We start from the raw sequence: 23,453 nt of genomic DNA on the forward strand, positions 1-23,453 counted from the left end.
CTGCACAATACTGTCATTGCGCCTCTCTGTACAATACTGTCATTGCGCCTCTCTGCACAATACTGGCATTGCACCACTCTGCACAATACTGACATTGCGCCTCTCTGTACAATACTGTCATTGCGCCTCTCTGCACAATACTGACATTGCACCACTCTGCACAATACTGGCATTGCGCCTCTCTGCACAATACTGTCATTGCGCCTCTCTGTACAATACTGACATTGCACCACTCTGCACAATACTGGCACTGCACCTCTCTGCACAATACTGGCATTGCGCCTCTCTGCACAATACTGACATTGCGCCTCTCTGTACAATACTGTCATTGCGCCTCTCTGCACAATACTGACATTGCACCACTCTGCACAATACTGGCATTGCGCCTCTCTGCACAATACTGTCATTGCGCCTCTCTGCACAATACTGACATTGCATCACTCTGCACAATACTGGCATTGCACTTCTCTGCACAATACTGACATTGCACCACTCTGCACAATACTGGCATTGCGCCTCTCTGCACAATACTGACATTGCGCCTCTCTGTACTGGGCCGAAGTGGCGCGCACCGCCACCACTGCGGGCTGCAGTCCCCACCAGGCGCAAGGAGCCAGGCTGCTCCGCCACGTGACGTCACAGCAGCGCGACACGTGCGAGACAGCCGACAGCAGCCTCCGGATCGAACCACCGGCGTGGCGGGATCCGAGTTCATTCCGAGAGAGGGCCCGGGCGGTGATTACACGTCGAGTGCTGGAAGGTCAGAGGTCACTCCTCCGGGCGTGGACCCAAGAAGTTGGTTCGTCCAGACTCTGTCTGGCCAATAATACACCACCACGTGGATGCTTAGGGATGAGGTTGTGCTACACGAAATTTGTAAGTCGGAAGTCCAGAATACTTCGGCGAGCAGCGGGCATATGTAAAAGAGTATAAAGTGGGCCCTTTTTTTTTAGGTATCAGAACTCCCCCCTTTATGCGAAAATTAAACCTATCAAACCATTTCCTATACTTATATGTCAAAAATGTCCGAAATAATACAATAATAATATATTTTTTTAATTACGCTTTTGACTAAAATCCACTAAATTAAACAGGAAAATATAGCACTCACAAAAGCAAGCTTGTGTGTGAATCAATCTAGTCACTTTAATCTACGTGCAGTATTTTGACAAATGTAAATACTTTAAAAATTGTAACAATTGACAAATAAATACATAAAATTAACGTTAAGAAATCTTACATTAGTTTTTATAAAGTTTAAGGGGAAAAAAGAGATATTTATTAAAATACATGATAAAGTATAACATTGTTTCAAAATAAAATCTATGTATAAAAATGTCAAAAAATAATATTTAAAGGAAAATGTAAAAGTACACAAGTTACAAAATTATATAATTCTTTACATAAAAATTAAAGAAATTTCTTCATCAGTTCAACTATCTAGCCAAAGATTGGCCTTTTTTTATTTGTAAATAATTTATTTGGTTATAATTTTTTCAGGAAGATTAACAATTATTTTTAGATTGCAATTTAGCATAATATCTGTAGTTTTATCTAAAAATTCGTTTTAAAAATCCGGATTTAGGCTTTTAAAAATCACTTAGCCGTGCGCTCTTTTATGGCAACTATTGCTTAAGCCACTGTCGGCAATAGAATTAAGGTCTAAATTAATGTTTTGTCCAATGATGCAGGAATATAAATATTGTGAATAGGAAGATTGTGCGTACCTACTACTTTTAAAAAGATGATATTGGGTAGTTTTTATTTTGAAAGTAAGCCTGTTAAGGTCACGCCTTCGCCATAATTACACCTCAAGTGAAACACTTGAAAATAGCAGTAGTTTTAGTAGTGACACAAGCACAATTTTAATTCTACGTCATTTCGTTAACGTACAAACACTGTAGCCGTATGGTACGTCTGTTGTCACCTTCATTGGTTACTGTATTTCAGGTCAGCAAACGTTTGCAACTTTATTAGGTTCAGTTGTAGATACAAAAAAAAATCAGAAAAAGATACTAAACAATTATGATGTTTTTGAATTTTTTCAACACGTCATTTTTACAATCTCCCCGAGCCAAATATTTCTTCCACAAAATTAAAATTATTATTACATTTTTAATTACGTCACGTTTTGCTGTATCGACCTCAGCGGAAGCTTTGAATATATATACTGTATAGAAGTCGCGAGTGGATAGGATTTACTCTACGTTTTTCAGAAGCGTATGATGAGCAGCTTGGGAACTTCACCGCTGCAGGGCGCTGCCGTAACGCCCTGTATCGTCTTAGTTGTTATTTAGACGTTAGAGCGCAGCACTGTCGCCCGCTGTCATTCCCCGCACCCCCCACCTATCATTCACTGCAGCTCAAGGTCGTTCAACATGAGGGGGAGGGGGAAGGGGTGTTTGAAGAGTTGGACACTTGTCCGCTAGGGACCACCACAAGTCGATGCCCTAGAGATGGTGGCGATTGCGGCGGTGAATGAACCAACTACCTCAAAACCGTATTAGAAATTTTAACCTGGGCTGGCGACTTCTATACAGTATATATATTCAAAGGCGGAAGATACGTTGTTATCTCCAGGAAGTCCGAGACGTAGATACTTGAAGGAGGATCAGTATCAGATCTCTCTGGTGGACTGGATCTTCGATAGTACGTATCGGAAATCGGAAGACAAATACTTTCCTATACGAGTCTCAGGAAGAAAGAGAAAAAAAGTGGCAGGAGAGACTCCTGGAACCGTCGAGGGGTGTACCAGTTGTAGAATAAAGCGAATGAGGGAACAGAATGTCGAAAGAGGGGGAAAGGGAAGGGGGGTGCAGGGAGAATCCCGAACCGACGAATAGTTTCCGCGGGAACTCTTCCCGGCCGCACCGACGAAGCGACGGCGCGAAATTACATTTCAATACTTGATGCGCCGTGAACCAGCGCGCCCGCGCGTAATGAATGGCGCGCGGCCTGGAAATAAATGAAGGCGCCCTGCCCTCTCTCTCCCACCTGAAAAATTGCTCCGCGAGGCAAGTAGACTTTGGGCTGCCTTTTTTTTTTTTTTTTTTTTCAATCCCTCGTACCAAAGTTCTCCGAAAACCTTTGCAAATTTCAAGGATACTCGAACTTGAGAATATAATCATTAGCCGAGGCGTCGCGAGTGTTCGAGATATAGCGACCATGAAAACAAAGGCGGTGCATAGTTTTGTAAGTATGCGTGCTTAGTAAAGTTCATGTTCTTTATCCTCTCAGTTTCATGTCGTCTGGTGTGTAAATTAAAACGAGAAAACACTTAAAATAAGTTTCTAATTCTGACATGAATTTCCGACAGGAATGTGAATGTCTTTAATCTCGGGTTGGGTGTCACTTCGGCTGAGGACTCGACACCGCTTAAAAACTCGTAAACTATGAAAGCTACAGAGTTGAAGTAAATATGTCTTAGAGCAGACTTCTCTGGTTCTCGTGACGTATGACTCACCAGGTTAACATTTGCAGTGATGACGTAATGAGCGTCGAACTGAAGTCAGTGAGAGCCGTCACTCCGAGAGTAATGGCCCGATTTGCGTGATTTAAACTTTCAGTTGCTCGTGAGTGAGCACTAAGTGGTGATATTTGAGTGGAATAACTATAAAGTTACTAACTTTTGTTTTGGAGCTAATAATCGCAAAATTCCTAATCGAAAACGGGTTATGTTGGAGAAAAGAAAGAAAACAAGCAAACTCGTCTGAGCAGAAGCGAATAAAAATGCAGAGAAGTGTCGTAGGTATCGAATGAGGCTAAAAGCACCCGACAGAAACGAGCCAGTGGTGCAAAACGAGCCCCCGAACGAGGCGCGAAATTCCCGCTGGAGCGAGCCTCAGCCGTCATCCTCGCGAGAAGCGACGAGGAATGCAGACAATTGTTCGGTAATGGACGTGTATGTACTCTCTGACGATCCTGATGCTGATGTGGAGTCGGTTGAGCCAGCGGTTGTGAACTGTGGGCCGAGCATGTCGTGGTTTGGTGTCGTAATTTTATTCCTGGCATGGTCGCCCGACCGTGAAGTTAGACGTTTATCAAATTAACTTCAAACAGTAAAGCAACATCAATTTTGTTAAATTATTTTATTTATTTCGTACACAACATTCTCGTTCAACGCGATCAAAAATTCGTGAAACAAACCACTTGTGGCTGCAGTCAAAAATACAACCTACCCAGTCATAAGAAATGTACCATTTTTGTACTGTAACTAACCCATGCCATGTTTGGGTTTAGTACCTCTGAAAGGTGCACAGGCCTAAAGCAGGTACATGGCCGGGGGGGAGGGGGGGGGAGTGGGAGATAGAGGTCCTACCTCTCCAAGGATTTAAATGAGAAAAAAAAAACTAGTCAAGACAATTAGAAAATTACAGCAACTTATCTACACAAGGTTAAACAGAGCTTTATTTGGAAGGATTATTGTAATCCTTACAGTGGGCTATCATAAATGTATTTCCTCCCACATCTAGCCCAATATGCCTCATACACAGAAGCGGAAGAAATTGTTTGCAAGAAGTCTTTCATACAAACTTGACATGTTTTTTCATGAATTAAATAACATTAATATGTTGATGTTTTCATTTATGACTTGTTTTTAACCAAAAAAAAATCAAAAATGGACATAAGAATAATTATATAAAAAATTTAATAATCTGGTTTTTAATTAAATGTTCAGATTTATTTCCTCAAGCTAAAAAAATTACTTAAATTTCTATGTGTAAACGTTGGACTTCTAAAAGTATACTGTTCCCTGAGATTTAAGGCTGAAAAATTTTATTTTAAAAAACAATTAAAAAGAAAACTTAACTCATAAAATGGTTGTACTGGACCCATTCCTTCACAATATCCTGTCCACCGCTCGGCCTACAGGCGATTGTAAATGAATTAGCGATTTCGGCAGCGGGGACGTTCGGCGGAAACCAGAGAAAGGAGGGGGAGCTAGCGGAGGCCCGTGATTGGCCAGTAGATGAGGAGAGGGGGTTAGCACTGAGGCTGGCGGTAGTTCACTCGTCGTCGGTTTCCCGGTCAGAGCAGCAACAATGGTCTGGGGCGTCACCTCGTGATTCTTATACAGAAAAATACAGGCTGTATACAAAACAATGTCCCAGTTTCAATGTTATGTTATAGCAGATAAATTTAGCATGATTCTTAATACAGAAATATACCGGCTGTATACAAAACAATGTCCCAGTTTCATTGGTACATTATAGCAGTTTAATTTAGACTATTTACAACAAATAATAAATCTAATTCAAGGTAAAAAAAAAACTATATTTACTTACAAATGTACAAAATATGCATCTTTAGTTGTACTGTAACACATCCAACCCAAAGTAAAATTGTTCCCACACTTTGGTTAACACGTTAGTACTAATGGAAGCAAAAGCCTCTTCGATTCTTGACTCAACTCTGGTAAAACATTAGGTAGCGGCGGAACGCAGACACGATCTTTTAAAAAGCCCCAAAGGAAAGAAAAAAATCTCATGGTGTTAATGTCAGGCGTACGTGGAGGCCAGCGATAAATAGCTCTGTCGTCTCTACCACTACGACCAATTCAACGGCCAACCACTCTCGTACAAGGAGATTCCAATGGGAAGGAGCCCCACCCTATTGTTCACCCTCGACTAATCGCCATTTTGCGTAGGTGGCGCTGCAAGTGATAAAACAACAAAGCAGTACTCGCGCATGCGCTTATTCAAAACCGTTTGAGTTACTATTTAAGTAAGACACCGAACCAAAACTCTACAACGTTTACAACTGATACGCAATTTAAATTTTTTTTTAACCGGGACGCTCTTGTACGGCTATACTGTGCACTATCAGACCCGGTCGCCGACCGACCCGCCGGTGTCGCCGTGGTGCCGGAAAAAAATGAAACTGCTCACTTTATTTTTTTTTTTTTGGTTCTCAGTATCCCGTCGTAGTTTGTTTTACGCGGTGGGGGGGGGGGGAACCTCAACTTCCTTCACACGTCTAGGAGATGTAACCAATAAATGTTTCAGAGTGCACACACACACACACAGTCCGAACTTGTTCCGCTACAGCCTGCAGTTCGGAGGAACCAAAAGGGACACCGAGAGACAAGCACTTTATGCATCATTTATTTATTTTTTTTATCTCCCCGGAAATCCCGGCGCGGCGAATACACGTGATCCCCCCGCGCGCACAGGGGGGGGGGGGGGGGACTTGACTTTGCTATTCCGGGGTCGCGCGCCATCGAGCGTAAACTACTGTTCTGTTATGGATCGCGCCTCTGGCACGGTGAGAAGGGGAGTGGAAGGGGGGTGACGTCCGCCAGATGTTCTCATCAGCAGGCCGCGAGCGTCTGGACTCCATCGATCTCCGAGCGAACTCTCCCCCGCCAGGGGGGAGGGGGGGGGGTCGATAGGAAGAGGCGTGGTCGTCGAACTACAGTTCTCGCCCTGCAGCAGGGAGAACACCCCGGGAAGAAAAAAGGCCGCCCTCCCAACGCCTGCCCAAAAGTCACGCCGCCAGGGGGCCCATTTAACGAAAGAACCAAGTCCGTAAAACCAACAAGTGACACTATCCAAGTTGCAAGCATTTCACAAAAAAAGGCACTCTCTTTTCATCTTGTTAATGGCAAAAGTTAATTCCCTCAATTACTACACGTCACTTACTAGTAGGCTGCCAAACAAAACCTGAACTATCGTAAACTGTAGCTTACAAACTTGAGACACTTGTGTTTTTTTTTACTACTCATTTTATACCTGTGTCATTTTGTAAGTAGGTTTTTATTAATAAAAAGAAAAAAAAATACTAATAATTCTCCTAGTAAGAAGTTGTAGTCCAGTTCTTCCTCTAATTAATAAAAAATAAAAATACAGAAATTAACTGTGATCACAAACAAATTCTTGCTGGAACTAAATAATAACTGTTACTTGTGAATTAATTAATTATTGAAGCAGGGGCGGACTTAGGATTGCCTTGCTATAACTTACTTTCTTACTTTCTTTTGAAATCTGAGAACTGTGCGGAATTTCGAGGCAATCTAAAAATTGTTAAATGTTCGAAAGTTAATGTTGACAAACCTTGAGTTTTTTTTTTTGTCGTTGTTGCTGGGAATATTATTCGTATTACGTTTAAGACGATTTATTTTTTTAACACGGAAAAACCAAAACACTATGTTAAAATGCTTTACTATTTGTTTCAAATATTGAAAATTGCATAGCCGCAAAGTCTGAGCGCTGAAAATCATAACGTCAGTTTCTACTGGGAAAAAAAAAATACACACGGGCAAAGCACGTGATTTTGCTTTGCGGCCATGCTTATTTCATTGCTCCCAAAATAATTTAACATTGGCAAAAAAAAATTCCAAAGTATATATATATTTCCCATTCTAATCAATACGCCACTCCATTTATACACCATGCCATAAATTCTGAACCACTAATGTTCGTAAATATTTTTTATAATGTTATTATGTTTAAGAAATGTATAAGTTTCCCTCATATTTTGTTAACTTAATTTTTGATGTTGGCATTTCTCAACCGCACAGTTTTTTTTAGTGGCATATTCCGCCTGTACAGTTGCAACCCCCTACCCCCCTAGTACCCCAGCAGACCAAACAGCTTCAGGGAAAGGGCGGACTCCCTGTAATTCCTCGCAATGTGCACCACGAGACAACTTGGAGCGACCCTCCTGCTGATTTACTGACAATGAGAAGCCTTGCCACGGGCGCGACTAATCCGAGACAACACCCCCTCCCCACCCCCGCCCCGTAACACAGGATACCAATCTGGGAGGACCGTTAAACCGGGAGGGAAATGTTCTGCACCGAAACAAAGAGGTACAGTTGTTTCAACTAACAAGTTGCACTCCAGCTCAAGCACTGGCTGTGGTTGAATTTGGGTGTTCATCGCACTTGAAAGTTAGTTGGTAAAGTAAAAAAATTATTAATCATTTAAAACGAGTATATAGATTCTAATAGCTATCGCTTGATGCAGTGGAGACGTCAAGGGGGATAGGGGAATGCTAATCTCCTCCCCCCTCCAAAGAAGTTATGAAAACACATTTGAGACACATTTGAATACCACATGTTAGTTTGGGTGATGTGAGGTGAGCCATTAGAACACCTGGAACAATAAACTAAGAACACTGTTTTTTTTTTTTTTATTTTAGTAAAATATGGTATGTATTATAACAGTTAACCTTCTTTTTCCTTCAGCAATCACGGTTGTACTGTAATTACATCTAGGTCACTTTCCAGTGGTAAAAATAATTTTAATACTTTTTTTATTATTTTTATTCGTTCTTTAAATACTTATATAAATATATACATCTGAGTCACTATCTGTAAATGCATGTTTTTCCATAAATTTAAAAAATTGACACATTTTTTTTTTTACTTTTTAACCAAGAAACTAAACATTTCGTTTGGTCACAAATTTTGTCCCTTAGTATTTACTAAATTGAATATTCTAGGTGTAAAAGTAACCGAAATAATCACATTCTGCAAGACGTTTTACCATTATTAGATCATTTTTAATAAACATCTGTTGAGAAAATTTCATAAGAAACATAAAATGCAATGTCTCAATTCTGACAGATCATTAGGTAGCGGCGGAACGTAGACACGTTATTTTATAAAGCCTCAAAGAAATAAATCCCATGGCATTATGTCAGGTGAACATGGAGGCCGACGAAAAATAGCTCTGTCGTCTCGACCATTACGACCAATCCAACGGTCAGGGACTTGAACGGTCAACCACTCTCGAACAAAGATATTCCAAAGGGGAGGGGCTCCATCCTGAAATTACAGATTCACTCTTTAGCAAATTGCAGAACATGAAACAGCTTCACGCTTAGTAGTAGCCAGTTTGCGTAGGTGGTGCTGCATGTGAGAAAACAATGAAGCAGTACTCGCTCACTCGCTAATATATAAACTGTAAAACTGTTACGCTTACAGTTGATAAGTGTTAAAATGTGTAACTGGGAGATTATTTTATGGACATACTGTACTTTAAGTGTTTCTTTATGCCTTTCTTCCCCCCCCCCTTTCCCATGTTTATGACTACCGTGGCAACAATAGACGCAGACAAGAACCATACGAGGAGGATGTAATAAAACAAATGCTGGTTGGCAGATGGGAAAAGGAAGCACTCCACACACCGTGCGTGGACTTCCATCTCGTTTGCCGCTTTTCGCGCCCGATAGCATCGGCGGCACAGACAGCAGGCGACAGAAAACGAAGTCAGCGAAACGTCCGGCGGAAGAAGGAAGGTGGAAAGCGGAGAGTGGAGAGGAACCTGGACTCCTGTTTCCTCTGGAAGTCGTGACGTCGGCAGGAAAGGAAGGAACGAAAATAGAAGAAGTGATCTCACACCGCCACGGAGATGAGTGGAACAAGAGTTGCCGAAGCTGAGGAATTGCAGGAGACAAAGTAGTGGAGGTGCAGAGAATGGTTTGCAATAAAAAAAAAAAAAGAGAAAGGACTCGTATATAAGATATAAAGTTAACTGAGGAAAATGCGAAAAAGGGGCGGTCAGACAGGAAATGGAGGTTCCGGAAAGAGTCGCCAGTCTCTGCTGGGGAAAAAAAAAATATCCTCGGTGAAGTGGTGAAGTGAAGGGTAAATTGGTGGCAGTTCCTTCGCCACCAATCTCCACCGCTCGCAAGCTCTGCGTCCAAGGTTAGGGGGGAAGGAGGAGAACTAACCGATTCTGACCTCTGACCCAACCCCCTTCCCATTCCTCCGCCCAAACCTCCCTAAACCCACCACGCATACCGCCATGTTCCCGCGCGCGACATCACAGCAAGCGGCGGTGGGCTACAAAACGACGACAAATGGATGTTTCCAACTGTTCGATGGCTAATGGCCGCCGATAGTAATTACAACACTCCCTGGCAAATTAAAAAAAAAAGAAGCACACGCTTCATTTCCATTACACGCTACACGGAGATACTTCATCGAAAATCAGTGGGAACATGCTGACGTCACACTGGAATTTCCCTGACTCCGCCCTCATCCTAGACATTTCGCGGAGATAACAAACATGAGTTATCACTTTTCCTGATTCGCGCGCAGGGTCCGATGACATTTTGCGAAGCGAACCAGATTTGCATGGACGTTACAAACCTGTACAAAGTCTCTCTGACGATCGTTGTGTGTACGGCACGTTCGCAGCAGCTATGCTAAAACACTTGAAATTAACTTTGAAATGAATGACGATCGTGCTGATGATTCGATTTTTTTTATGACAGAATGGTTCTGCAGTGATTCACAACTGTTTTCCTAATGTATGGAGGCGAAAAGAATACAACAACTCATTAATTGACCCGGTAAGCAAATAATTTAAATAATAGTTCTCAATTACTCGTAATCTAACTTAAAGGAAGCTGTATAAAACATTATGAACGTTATTACTGGAAATATATAAGCAGGCGACAAAAAAAACAGCTGTTACTTATCCTTTGAACTCACAAAGAAAGTATTTTGTTAACAAAATATGATTAGTAAATTATAATTATTGATTGTATTAATCTTTTTGTCGGTGCGACAGCACAAGAGTGGTGTCAAAAAGGTGAGAGATGAATCTGAAAAATTTTATAAACGAGAGAAAACATTTGTGTTTGTCAAATTGCCGTTAATGACAAAAATATAAACCTAAAATATAAACATTACATTTATATCTGAATAAAGAATATCCAAGCTGCCATCTCATATGCGTCTAATTTTTAGAAATTCTTCACTCTAATTCATCTTCAGCACGTTAAAAAAAATCACCGATTTCAGTTGTTGAAAATAAGCATTTGTGACCTTGTATCAGAATGTTTGCAGACTTTCCTCACGTTTACCATCCCGGAGACTTATAGATCTTATATCATGCTATTAAAGCTTTCTATCAGTAGGGTGTGGATAAAAACCGGGACATGTCATTACATGCCATACCATTGGCAATTCATTACACGCCAAATTACCACTTGCGAGACCAACACTTGGTATGGGCGTATGGCTATAACTAGGGACAGGAAAATTTCGCAGGTTCAATGACCTCTAGGATGAACTCCATAGTTCTACGTACACTCGGTCAAATGTCACCCACTCATTGGCTGCTGTCTTGTGAAACGTCCCAACGTAGCAGCCTGTGATTCGATAAAGCTTTGGTCGGGCGTTCCTCATTGGCCCAGAGTCATCCAGGTGAGTTGTGAGCTAACAGCAGAGGCAGCACTGAGGTATAACTATTTGTAGTTTAGCCTATCGCGAAATGAATTCGCGAATTTTTTCCGGTCTCTAGCTATAACTGATTTCAGCGTGGTCTCACCAATGACGCGGGGAAATGGATACGCCCGTTACATCCCGACTCGACGAAACGGGCTTCCGAGTCAAAGCTATGTGTGTGTGTGTGTGTGCATAACTTATAAATGCCAATGAACATGGGTCCGGGGTAGTATAGTCCGGAGCAGTCGCCGCGTGTTACGGGGTCACGCCAGACGCGGGGAGAGGGACAGGTGGCGGGCAGTTCTCGTCCGACGCGAGCTTACATCCGGCCCCCGGGGTCCGGAAGCACTCAAGCGGCGTCGCCGCGACGCCTGGAAGTTTGCCGCCGGCAGACGACGTAGTTTGATCCTCCTCCTCCTCCCCCCTACCGACAAGAACCACCGCAAAGTCCCCCCTCGACGGAAGTTCCGCGCGCGGCCACGACCTCCAGGCGACGAGGTAACGACGGCGTGTGGCCGGGTCGAACCCCGGGCGCAGTCGAACCACGCCGCCCCTTCGACCCTGCGACCCCGGCGATATCCCGCCCCCCGAGAACGACGTAGGGGATCATAATTAGAGCCACGGAATTTTCGCGCATTCATTTAGTCGCAAGCTAGAATGCAAACCTCCACACTGTCGCACTGTGTACATGATTGGACCGCAGTTACTTGGACACGCCCCTCTACGACCGTGAGCCAACGATGTCCAGCTAGGAGAGAAGTAAGCGAATCAGGTAGTGCCAAATAACAAGGATAAAAATGTCCTCGCTAAGAAATCAACCAATGGGAAAGTAAACATGGGTCGAGCAAACCTATAACTTTGAATTCTGTCCTGAGGCCAGAGGAATCCGCGAAATTTCCGGTACTCTAATCATAATGTTCGGCAGGCTTTCACGGCCATTGTCTGAAGTAGCTATGGCGTCTGGGTTGTAGCCGCGCGTTCTTGGCGAATTAATTCACCGACGTTTCGGTCGAAAAATGCAGTCGCCCATCATCAGGGAGCAGTAGTTGAGGACAATTTAATTGTTGCTAAGCCGTCTGTACTTGGTTGAACGTACGTCTATTTATGGGAAAGGAAAGTGGTCGAATGAACAATTATGCTTAGTGTTTGATTCAAATACTAACATATTAAGTTAATTTGAAGATTGAAGAAGGGTTTACGCCATTACAATAACAAGGAAGCTTCTGTCATACAAAATCTAGAAATGACTGTTAAGAGGCCACTCCAGTGTTTCAGGGGCACTACGCAACCCGCGTTAACCTCATAAGATTCAATGCTATTATCATTTTGCTTATAACTAATTAACTAATACAGATTTCGAAATAATGCTTGCTTGATATGCAAGACAACGATGCTCTTATCAAAGCCCCTTTCTTCAAAAACGTGCATAAATTATGGTTTTGTACTAATCTTTACTAATATGAATAAGTGTATTGTCTAGGTTTGAACCATAATTTATGCAGGTTTTTGAAGAAAGGGGCTTTGATAAGAGCATAGTTGTCTTACATATCAAGCAAGCATCATTTCAAAATCTATATTAGTTAATTAGTTATAAGCAAAATGAAAATAGCATTGAATCTTATGAGGTTAACGCGGGTTGCGTAGTGCCCCTGAAACACTGGAGTGGCCTCTTAAGACAAATTGGTAAAATTTAAGTACTAAATACTTTTTAAATAGTTTCCGTACTCGCCAGTGATGTATAACGAACAAATTCATATGTTCTCATATTGCAAATAAACTTACAATACGAGTATCGGACACCAAATTTAATGTAGAATTCTTTGAAACAATGTCGAGCGTAATATATGAAACGTATTAATTTTAGGGAAAAACTGTAAAAGGTTTCTGTATAAAAAAGGGTGGCTTAGTTACTTTCTCAAACTGTCCCAACTAGACGAGCAAACGTCTGTTCAAAATAGATCTATTATTGCGGAGGGAGGAGAAAATGAATTTCGTCCCGTTCGAATTTCGCGCTCTTTGTGTCAGAAGACATTCGTGTCACGATACAGTCGTGGCTTCAGTTTTATCACCAGTCCCATCTCACACTCGTCACGCCTGCTCCCTAGAGAAAAACATGTTTTCGTTTTGCCGCAGGTATCTCCCTCTTCCCCGCCCCTAACCCAGCACTCTCCCCAACATTTCACCAGGATTCCCTTCAGACGATATTCCCCGGCCTCCTGCCTCACCAATAATGGATAAGGAGGAAATTGGGGTCCCTCGGGCAGAAAAGGAGGGGGGAGGCAAAAAGGGGTTGAGGGGTGGTACAGCCCCATACGTGATCTTCAGAACAGTCGCAGGTTGGTCGGAAATGTACAGACTCCACAAAAAAAAAGTTTTTATTTTTGGGCCATCCGACTTCTCGATTGTTGCAAAGACAAATACACCGGCTCTAATCACGTACCAAAATCGATTCCGATACTAAAACGTATCTCGTACAAGTCACTACAACTGACGTCATGTATTAGCTAATGATGGCACTGTATGAACAAGTAAATTTCATCAGATGTTGTATGACATACACAATAATTCACCGTCCTCCTTTCTATACTTATATGATCAATTTAACATCCAAGTTGTGACCGGATTAAGATATTAATTCACTGTGTGAAAAAAAATTTCACTTCCTCAACCAACGTCTTACAGTATGGTAGGGGCGTCATGAAAAAATGTACCATATGTGCTTTTGTTTTGTAAATGCTACAATTAATTTTGGGGATATTCTAAGCAGTTATAAGGACACAACCGAATCCGTTCAAACTGTTTGTAAATCTTATAATTTTTATGTAAACTTTTGTCTGAAATAATTTTTATATTATGGGCCATTGCTGTAGGGGCCTGAATACAACAAGGGTATAATTTAAAAAAAAAATCCGCACCATTTACACTAAAAAAATTGTTCTAATTTATTGTAAAGCCTTTAATTATCATCTACAACTTTGTCTCAAAATTTTTATCATACGACCTACCATGATTGCAAGAGGTGGAATAAACAGGGGTTGAATGGCAATCCATACCTCCCTTAGTAGGCACACTATTAAATCCATTTAAATTGTTTGTAAATCTTATAATTTTTATCTAAAAAATTTGTCTGGAACTATTCTTGATAATACAAACCATTATTTCAAGGGGTTGAAAAATCCTGGGCGTGGAATAAGAAAATAAATATAACTTCCCTACCATGTAGGCCTATACTGAGTCCATTCTTATTTTTGTGTAACATTCTAAATATTGTCTAAAACTATAGTTAAAATAAGTTTTTATTCAATCAACTATTACTGCAAGGGGTGGGAAAAAAAGTTTTGTAAGTAAAAAAAAATCATTCCTTTTTTAATATATAAACTATCAAATCCGTTATAATTTATTGTACAAATCCTAAACTTCTAAAAATCTGGCTGAAACAATTTTTGATGAAACGAAATATCACCGTAAAAACAGGGGTCGAAATTTTATTTTATTTTTAAATTTCTTTATATCCAACTTGTTCGAATTTATTTTAAACCTCGGTGAAAAGCAAATTATTATACGACCAAATTATTAGGGCAAGGGATGAAAAACACTGTTTGAAGGTCAAAAAAATTAATAATTGCCTTAGTTGGCATATCATATGAAATTCGATCTAAGCTATTCAATGGTGGATACATTTTCGCTGCACGGGAAATGTAGCAAATATTTAATCAATTATTTTATAATATTGTGAACATAAATATGTTAAATGTGCATCAAGTTCTTAAACTGTTCCAGAGGTTCGCAGATGTTCCCAAAATACTCCCAGACTAAATAGGTACTTCGAAATCTACCTACGCCTGTAGGCTGTGCCGAAAGGGATTTATTTATTTAATTTTTTATTTTGTTGAAGCTCGGCCACTCAAAAATTCTATAAGTTTAACCATGTTAAACGTAAAAACAAGATATGACCTGAATCGGGTATACTCATCTACTCACTGTGAAACTGGGGTAGCTGCAGCCCAGGAACTTACACTCGGGACTGCGCGGTGTTGAATCCGCCCTAGCAGTAGCTCTCCTCGGATGCGAACACACAGCGAGTGCCACGCGATGTTTGCGCGGGTGGTGGGTGTGTGTTTGATGTTGTCGGTGGGGGGCGCCTCCAGCCATCCCCTCCAGGCAATCATAAACATGACTTCCGTTACGCCGTCTTGGGAGGGGACGATATACGACCCCCTCTCAAGACCGTCTTCCCCTATTCCCCTGTAGAGCAGACCTTCCAGGGGCTTCGCCGTCTAAGGAGGAACAGCGACTGCTTCAGGTTTGCCAACACGTTCGGTAACTGATGCGGGCACATACGGTAATACAGGCAGTACTTTTGACTGATGTATGGCGTGGTAATCGCTAAAATAAAAAAAATAATAAACGGTGTATTTTTAGGTGTTCTTTAAACTATTTTTTTTTTACTTTTAACACTTACTTCAGAGGCTTCGTAGCCTGCAGTTGGCCACCTGGCTGAGCCACCAATAGGCTTGCACCGTTCCGGGTGTGAATGCGCCAATTACAAAAACCGTTCAAGATTTCTTGAAAATGTCGGTTTGTGAATAGCATTTACCAGCCATTGAAATTTGTTTTATAAATTTTTTTTCATGGTTTTGTCTTCAGCGTGTATATATATATATATATATATATATATATATATATATATATATATATATATATATATATACACACACACACACACACACACACACGTGTATTAGACAGTAAAAAGGGCTAAAATTGGGTTCTTTTAATGATTCATGCATTGGGAAATTTTTATTTAATACATTTCTTGGCTATGCGCCAAAGCAGTCTGTGTTGTCCATATCCGTTTATCTTCATCGTTGTGTTCGTATATTTGCTGCGTTTTCCAAGTTTTATTGTTTGCCTGCATTTTCTGTTATTGATGAAACTGTATCGTCGTTGTTAGCCAACTGTGTTCTTCTATGCTGTTATTATTATATATATATTCTTTCATGATTCAATTCCTTCCACGGAATTCGTTTTGCTGTCTGATATTTAGTTGTTTTTTTGTCCGTCTGTTCTGTCGTCGTGCTGTCCGTATTACCTGTTTTGGTTTATCCTTGGGCTTATCTGTTTGACATCAGCAGATTTAGGGTTTATGTTTTCATTTTTAGATTACTATTTTGCTTTTATCAATTTTTTTCCCCATGACGAACATAGCGAAACTGTAACGGCGTTATGTCCGAGAAATTGCATTAAAACGGGGATTTTTCAACAGCCTGGCTAAAAATTCTAAAACGCAGAAATGTAAGAGACGTGAGAAAGCGCAAGGAGGGCTATATATTTAATGTTCCAGCTATAAATTAAGGCGTTCGACGTTCAAGTCCCTTAAGAGGCGAGTTACCGACCCAGAAGACTGCGCGCCGAATTCGGTGCCTCTGGCGCGTAGAGAGGCGAAGCGGCGTGCGACGCGCGATTCAACGTCGCCCTTAGCCCCGTGTGCGCCCAACGTGATCGGTTGCGAACGTTCAGATGTGTTTCTCCCCCCCGGGCAATAAATGCTCGATTCCTTGGACGTGTTAACTCCAGCCCGCGCGGGCATGATCGCCACATTTACGAACACGAACACGCGTGAAGCAGGGGCGCTGCAGGACATAAGGGGAAAAAGGGGGAGGGTGACACGCAGTCACCGCGCGACGCACGCACGGGCGCCAGGAATAGCCCCGGCTCCCCTCGCGCGCACGCACTCGGTCACGCGCGACGCCTCGCCTCCACCTATCGATTTTCCCCGCTCCAACCCCTCCTCCAGCAGGAGAGGGGAGAGGGCGTAGCACGCACCGGAGCCTCGCAGGCCACCCGGCCGCGCCGGCACAACAGCGTCGCGACCGACAATCGATTGTTCAATCGATTCACAGAAGGAATCTCGTACGACGAACTCAAAACTGCGAGAGCTTTTTATTTTATTTTAAAGTGAAACTTCTCTACAGCAAGTAAGGTAAATCAAGAAGACGAAATGATAACAGCGTAAATATACGTAGCTTATATATATAATATATGTATATACTTATAACACGAGAAATTGTATTTTATAGTGAGTTTCACCTTGATTTTCCACCACAATTACCAGATTAACATTTAATTTTTCAATCTGTATCGCAATACTTCTGTATAGGTAAAACTTCTGGGATCGAATTCCGTCAGAATGCCACATGCTCAAGATTCTAAACTCATTACAAATTATGCAAGCTGACGACATATTTATTTTTGAAGAAAGTGTATTATTTATTAATTTTTTGTGGCAATTTTTCTTGTCAGATATATGCGACATTATACTGTCAGGCAATTATTCATTATTAAAATTTTTTTTCCCTTGCCTGACTGCGTCGGTCACTCGTTGAACTATTTTTTTTTTTTTTTAAGATTTTACTGCTCAGCAACGCACACGATAGTGCTTCTATAGTTTCATTTTCAAGATATTTCTTCATAAAAACCTAAATCAGAAAAATTAAAAAAAAAGGTTAGGTTAAGACGAGCATTAATAGGAGGAATAAAACCGAAGACGCAGTCTTGGTTTCAACAGTTTTTTTTTTGCAATAAAATTTTTGTAATTTTATATTCAAATTTTGGTTTCGGTAAAGCTTAGCATAATATATTTTAATTGCATTCCTGAAGTTAATAGTGACTGGCTACAACAAATAGTTTCCAGAATGAAGTGCTGACATTTAATTTATTTTTGTGAACGACTAAATCTTAAATAGTACTGACGAAAGTAGCTACATAATGGGCTTTGTAAATCTCTTAAAGAAGACAATATTTCCAATATTAAACTATAAAAAATCGTTTTTGCATAAAAACGGTTTTCAACCAATATGGCGTATTTCAGTTACTGACTTTCCCCCTTAAGCATGAAGTGCAGACACTAGCAGGAAGAAGTGCAGCAGGTACAGTAAGGGCAGAAGGAAATGCAGCAAGTACAGCCACGAACAAGAAGTGCAGCAAGTGGGTTACGGACAGGAAGAATTGCAGCAGGGAGTACAGTCACGAGCACTAGGAAGTGAAGCAGGTACAGACACGGGCAGGAAGTGGTGCAGCAAGTACAGTCACAGGCAGGAAGAAGTGCAGCAGGTACTGCTACGTGCAACAGGGAGTACAGTCACGAGCACTAGGCAGTGTAGTAAGTACAGCCACCAGCATGAGGAAATGCAGCAAGTACAACCATGGGCAGGAAGAAGTACAACACGGAAGTACAGCCACTAGCAGGAGTAAATGCAGCAGGTACAGCCACGGGCAGGAAGAAGCACAACACCGAGGTGCACTGACGAGCCAGGAGGAAGCGCAGCAAGTACAACCAGGGGGCAAGAGGGAGTGCAGCGCAGGTACAGTCGCGGGCAGGAAGAAGCGCAGCAGGATTACCTGAGCAGCTCTCCAGGTCGTCGGAGTCCGTGTCGTCGCGGCTCTTGCTGCGGTCCGACCTGCGGCTGTTGTGGCAGCACTCGCTGCAGTTGCTGCACATGTCCCTGCCGGCTAGTGTGCCGGTGTGCCGGTGTGCCGGTGTGCCGGTGTGCTAGTGTGCCGGCCGCCACCCGCGCCGACACATCGCCTAGCTCCGGGCTACCGCTCCGCCACTGCCTGCACCGCGTCACGAGACTCGACCACGCCCCTCCCACCCCGTCCCCCGCGCATGACCCCTTCCCCCCCCCCCCGTCTTGCCCAGAGAACCGTCAAACCCGTCTCACGCAAGCAATGAGCTAGAGACCTGCAAAATTCGCGGATTCATTGAACTCTAGTATAGACTCCAAAGTCATTTAAATACTCGCGGAAATGACACCTGTTCATTGGCTACTGACGCGTGAGACGTCTCAACTAGGCTGTCCGTAATTCGGCACTTTCTTAGTTTAGTGTTTCCCCCATTGGCTCACAGTTCCCCGGATAAAATGTGGGCCAATCGCAGAAGCGGTACGAAGGTATAGTTGTTTTGATGCTAGCCTATCGCGAAATGAATCAGCTAATTTTGCATGTGTCCAGCAATGACACGTGTTTAAACACGCGCGTGCTTTGTTCACTTTCATTTAATAAACATAAATTTGTATTCACATACATTTAAAATTCAAACAAACAAGGCACGATCCGCCATAACACAAAAAACAGTGCTACGTGGGTTTATAATCTTTGAAAATTTGCCACATCTTCTTGTTTTTGACAGCTCTATTTGCCAATAAGTCGTCGCTCACTGCTGGAGCCATTGATTAGTTACTTTCTAAACTTGCTTTCACACTTTTACCCCATATTTCCCCTGGACTGCAGATAGCCAAAAACGCGTTATGATAATATAATAACATACGTTAGGAGGAAATCGTAATTCGAGCACATTGATATGTGCGTTTATACGCCAGCCACCATGACTTCCAGTATATCATACCTGCTCTCAGCAATCCAGATGAAAGTTTTAACACGTACCACGGCCTTAATTACGGTCGAGATACATCATTTTCAAAGTGTCACAAAAATCATTACAATATTGAAAAAAATCGTAAATTAATATTTTTATACAAAATATATTAAATAATGATTGTTTTAGAGAGGAAATGATTAATAGCGTTACAAAAAACGGGACAGTTTGCAAAACTATTAGACTTGCGATTATATCATGAGAAAAAGCCACGATGTTGGGAATTAATAATGCAAAAATACATTTAATTTTTAACGCCACCAATTAGAAATTAGAACTACTGCTAATCAAATTTGTTTTGGTTTCCAAACAATATATACCAAACAAGTCGAACTAGACATACGTTGAAACAAATAATGTACTTTGGTTGTCACCTTCTCGCTACTACATCATTTGTCTACAAAAATATTAGTGAACACATAAAATGTCAAACTGAGTTTAGGACTCGAGTTATAAAATGCACAAAACAATTAGAAGAGAATCCAGGCTAGGCTTTTTCAGCAGTGCAGTTAAATCTGACAAAAAATACATCGATTAGATGAAAATACTGTCCAAACTTCTTACAAAATTTTGTGGGTTGGTCTCCATTCAAAGCAGGACAAAGAATTCAAAACAATAATAACCAAAACTAGCAATAGACTAAAAATAAAAATATACATTCGTTAATTTAAAATTTTGCATCAAAACCTAAAATTATAACCCGATAATATTCGCTATTGGAAACATTTTGTTAAATAATTAAATTTGTTTTCGAAGTACGATATTTTGTAAACATATATATTGAGTAATATCCTAGCTATGTCCCCTTACGATGTACCTGACTACGGTACGTCTCATCCTTATATTGGGTATTTACAGTCTCTTTCCAATGCACGATATCTGATATAAGCACTGTCCTTGTTTCAGTATGATATGTTGCCAGATATACCCAAATAGCACAAACGTTTTAGACTCAACTTTATAATATAATACATTTTTAATGTTTTTTTTTCTCCAAACGGTAAAATCAGAATGAGGTTTGTGTAAGTATATTTTAATGTAATATCATCAAGAGCATCAAATGATAATATTCATTTCTTACTTTTAAGAAAACGTAACTGAAAGTCGCTATTTTAGTTTCAACCGTTTTTTCCATGAATATTATTTTATATAGAATTTAACATTAACAATTTTGGCTCTGTTTAGTGATCTTTTATAATTAATAGAATGGCTTGTTATTAACAGTAACCGACTGCTACAAACAGTTTTTTCCCCAGTAAAATAATAAGTGTTTAGAATTTACATTTGTTTATTTCACAATGTATGAAACGGTAAATAAATAAATGTCAAAAGCACTCTATGTTTAGTAAAATAGAAAAATAAATGAAATATATAAAAAATTATCGATCATATGCAAAATAATATTTAAGGCCAGGTAGTAAAACTCTGGTAACTGTGGTCACCAGTCGCTCTGAGCTGCAAATAAGCGTGGTCAACCCCTCGGTAGTTGTGTCCACTCGGAGCACTTAGCGCCTGCCGTGCGGGCAACCCGCCTGCCACCTGTGTGCACGTGGTTGCGTGCCGCCAACAAACCTCAGGGCATCGCGTGACGCCCGCCCAGCCACGCTCCAGCCCCAAGCCTACGATAGCAGCCCGGGACCGGAAGTGACGAATGGCGAGGGGGGACACGCGGTATCAAGTCATCAAATCTCGAAACAGAAAAAAAGACGTGTTCGAATTTATACCTTCCTTCTTCCTCCAATGCCTTGTTTAACAAACTGCTGTTCAACACGTCACTATTGTTTAAAACATAAATGAAAGGTTTGGAAATCCAAGCATTATAGTTACGGTAAAAGCAGCATCGCTATCTCTGAAAAAAAAAAAACCTCGAAAATCATATTGCTTACTAAATGGAGATGTGACGGAAAATAAGGTAAGTACATAAATACGTCGGTAAATTAGAGGAAAGTAGTTAATATCTGAAAGAGCAGTGCGAAAATACTCCCTATTGGCAAATAATGTTAGGAATACGCAAATGTGTTATCAAACATCGCGAAATTTCCGTTTCAAGTCAACTACGATATTTTTTTTAAAAAATATATATCTTATATGTTCACAAGAAAACAAACCAAATAAGTAAAAATACTTAAACTTTCTAAAAATAAACATCTAAAATTAAATTACGTAAAGTTTTATATAAATTATATATTTGACCAAACGTGGACAAATTATTGTTTCATTTTCTCGGACTTATTCATGTAACTTCGTAAACCTTGGAATTGTGAAGAAGAGAAAATTACAAGCATAACCGTACGTAAATAAAATAATTAAAAATTGCAACACTTATGAATACCTTGCTCGTAATTGTTTAGCAATAATCCACATGTATAAGAAAAATAATTATATCGGTTTCATTTTAACATGCATTGAATATATTTAGAAATTTTAAATTTAAAACTCTATGTCCATAGTTGCGATATATTAATACACCTTCTGGGTGAATTGCAACTTTCTATTTTATACCTTTAATATACAGATTGTCCATAAGAAAATATTCCAGCTTCATTGTTACATTGTAAGAGTTTAATTTAGACTATTTACAACAAAAAATACATCAAATTAAAGGTAAACTAACATAGTATTATTTTTTACAAATGTTCAATATGTGCATCCTTAGTTGTACGGCACACATCCAACCTAAATTTCGATTATTTCCAAACTTTGGTTAAAAAGTACGGAGTAATGGAAACAGTATCCTCTTCAATACTGTGTATGAACTCTGGCAAATCATTATGTAGCAGCGGAATGTAGATTCGATCTTTTATGAAGCCCCAAAGAAAAAAAATCGCATGGCGTTATGTCGGGTGAACGTGGAGGCCATCGAAAAAGAGCTCTGTCGTCTCAACCATTACGACCAATCCAACGGCCAGGGACTTCGACTCTAGTTTCTGAACGAACAGTATGGAAAATTATTTTCATCCCGATAATCTTGCCTACAGTATAGCTGAAAGACTTGGCCACCAATTAAAAGGTACTCGGGTTACAATTTTATTTCGGCAACGGTAAAAAAACAATGCTAAGAAACGCAGACACTATTCCGTGATCGCAGGGTTCGTGATGAAGGAAATTATAGGGCAGCGAATGTTGCAAGAAGAAAACAAAAAGGACAGACCAAGCATCGTCGTCGTTGGCGAGAAGCTTGAAAATGTTAGTGAGGGGGTTGGGGGGGGGGGGAGCGTGGTCGAGGGGCGACAGATAGCACGGAACAATAATCTCCCAAGTAAACACGAACCAAAATAAATGAATTAAGGTGGCGTGGTATTGTTGTTGAGAGCAACGAAATGTAGAGAAAAGACTTTAAAGCAAAAAAATTAATAAATAAATAAAAATTGGTTGTCTGCAAAGTCGGTTTACGGACGATAGTTTAACGTGGCAACGTCATAACAAAACATTGATGAAATGATTGCATAATTTTATGAATAAAATTGAATCATTTTTATTTTAATAATAAAAGAATAAATATTTGAAATTATACTAGTAATCAGATTTTTAAAATGCAAGAATAATTAACCTTTATTGCCGAAATTGTTGTTGTAATAAGCAATGAAAACCACATTAACTTTTCACTTCACTTTATAAACAGTCGACGAAACAGTTCACGTGTAGATGAATTGTAATTAATTTTAAAAACTGGCGTTTAGTTATAAGGTTTAAATATAATTATGAACAAGTTTTCATATAAATAAACTGTAATCAAATATCTAGCATCAATTATATGAATCACCATAATTTTTTTGTCAATTGTAACATAACCTATTATTAATGCACTCGCCGACAGCGTAACGGAACACAGCG

General features: G+C 40.5%; 1 protein-coding gene across 23 annotated transcripts in view; it reads right to left on the reverse strand.

The window, feature by feature from the left end:
• The window catches only part of LOC134542024 (coiled-coil domain-containing protein AGAP005037), a 713,248-nt gene that overhangs the window by 287,247 nt on the left and 402,548 nt on the right, over positions 1–23,453 (reverse strand). Inside the window, exon 1 of one of the 23 annotated variants that reach the window (XM_063385869.1) lies at positions 18,584–18,770. The exons of the other annotated variants lie outside the window; for them this stretch is intronic. Within the exon in view, the coding sequence (XP_063241939.1) occupies positions 18,584–18,683 (100 nt within the window). The 5' untranslated portion in view covers positions 18,684–18,770. Of the gene's footprint in view, positions 1–18,583; positions 18,771–23,453 lie in introns of those variants that run through there. 23 annotated transcript variants of the gene reach the window in all.

The sequence above is a fragment of the Bacillus rossius genome (genome assembly GCF_032445375.1).
Source record: "Bacillus rossius redtenbacheri isolate Brsri chromosome 4 unlocalized genomic scaffold, Brsri_v3 Brsri_v3_scf4_2, whole genome shotgun sequence".
Lineage (NCBI taxonomy): Eukaryota > Metazoa > Arthropoda > Insecta > Phasmatodea > Bacillidae > Bacillus > Bacillus rossius.